We start from the raw sequence: 261 nt of genomic DNA on the forward strand, positions 1-261 counted from the left end.
CCAGCAGCGCCAGGTGGTTGCCTGCCAGCGAGAGGGATCGCAGCGCGCGGAGCGGCGCGAAGGTGCCGGGCGCCAGCGTCTCCAGCTGGTTGGCGCTAAGGTCGAGAAGCTGCAGCGCTCCCAGACCCCAGAAAGCCCGGGGATGTACTGAGCGCAGCTCGTTCTCGCGGAGGTTCAGGAGCTGCAGGGCATTCGCGCCCGCGAAGGCGCCTGGCGGCAGCGCGCGCAAACGGTTACGGTCAAGCAGCAGAGCGTGCACGC

The 261-nt window shown here is 69.7% G+C and overlaps 1 protein-coding gene across 1 annotated transcript in view; it reads right to left on the bottom strand.

The window, feature by feature from the left end:
- Nucleotides 1–261, bottom strand: part of Lrrc26 (leucine rich repeat containing 26) — a 1,104-nt gene that overhangs the window by 488 nt on the left and 355 nt on the right. The window contains exon 2 of the mRNA XM_033759009.1: nucleotides 1–261. This exon is cut by the window's right edge and continues 23 nt beyond it. Coding sequence (XP_033614900.1) covers nucleotides 1–261 — 261 coding nt within the window.

The sequence above is a fragment of the Fukomys damarensis genome, unplaced genomic scaffold (assembly GCF_012274545.1).
Source record: "Fukomys damarensis isolate Sample0158 unplaced genomic scaffold, DMR_v1.0_HiC HiC_scaffold_36, whole genome shotgun sequence".
Classification (NCBI taxonomy): domain Eukaryota; kingdom Metazoa; phylum Chordata; class Mammalia; order Rodentia; family Bathyergidae; genus Fukomys; species Fukomys damarensis.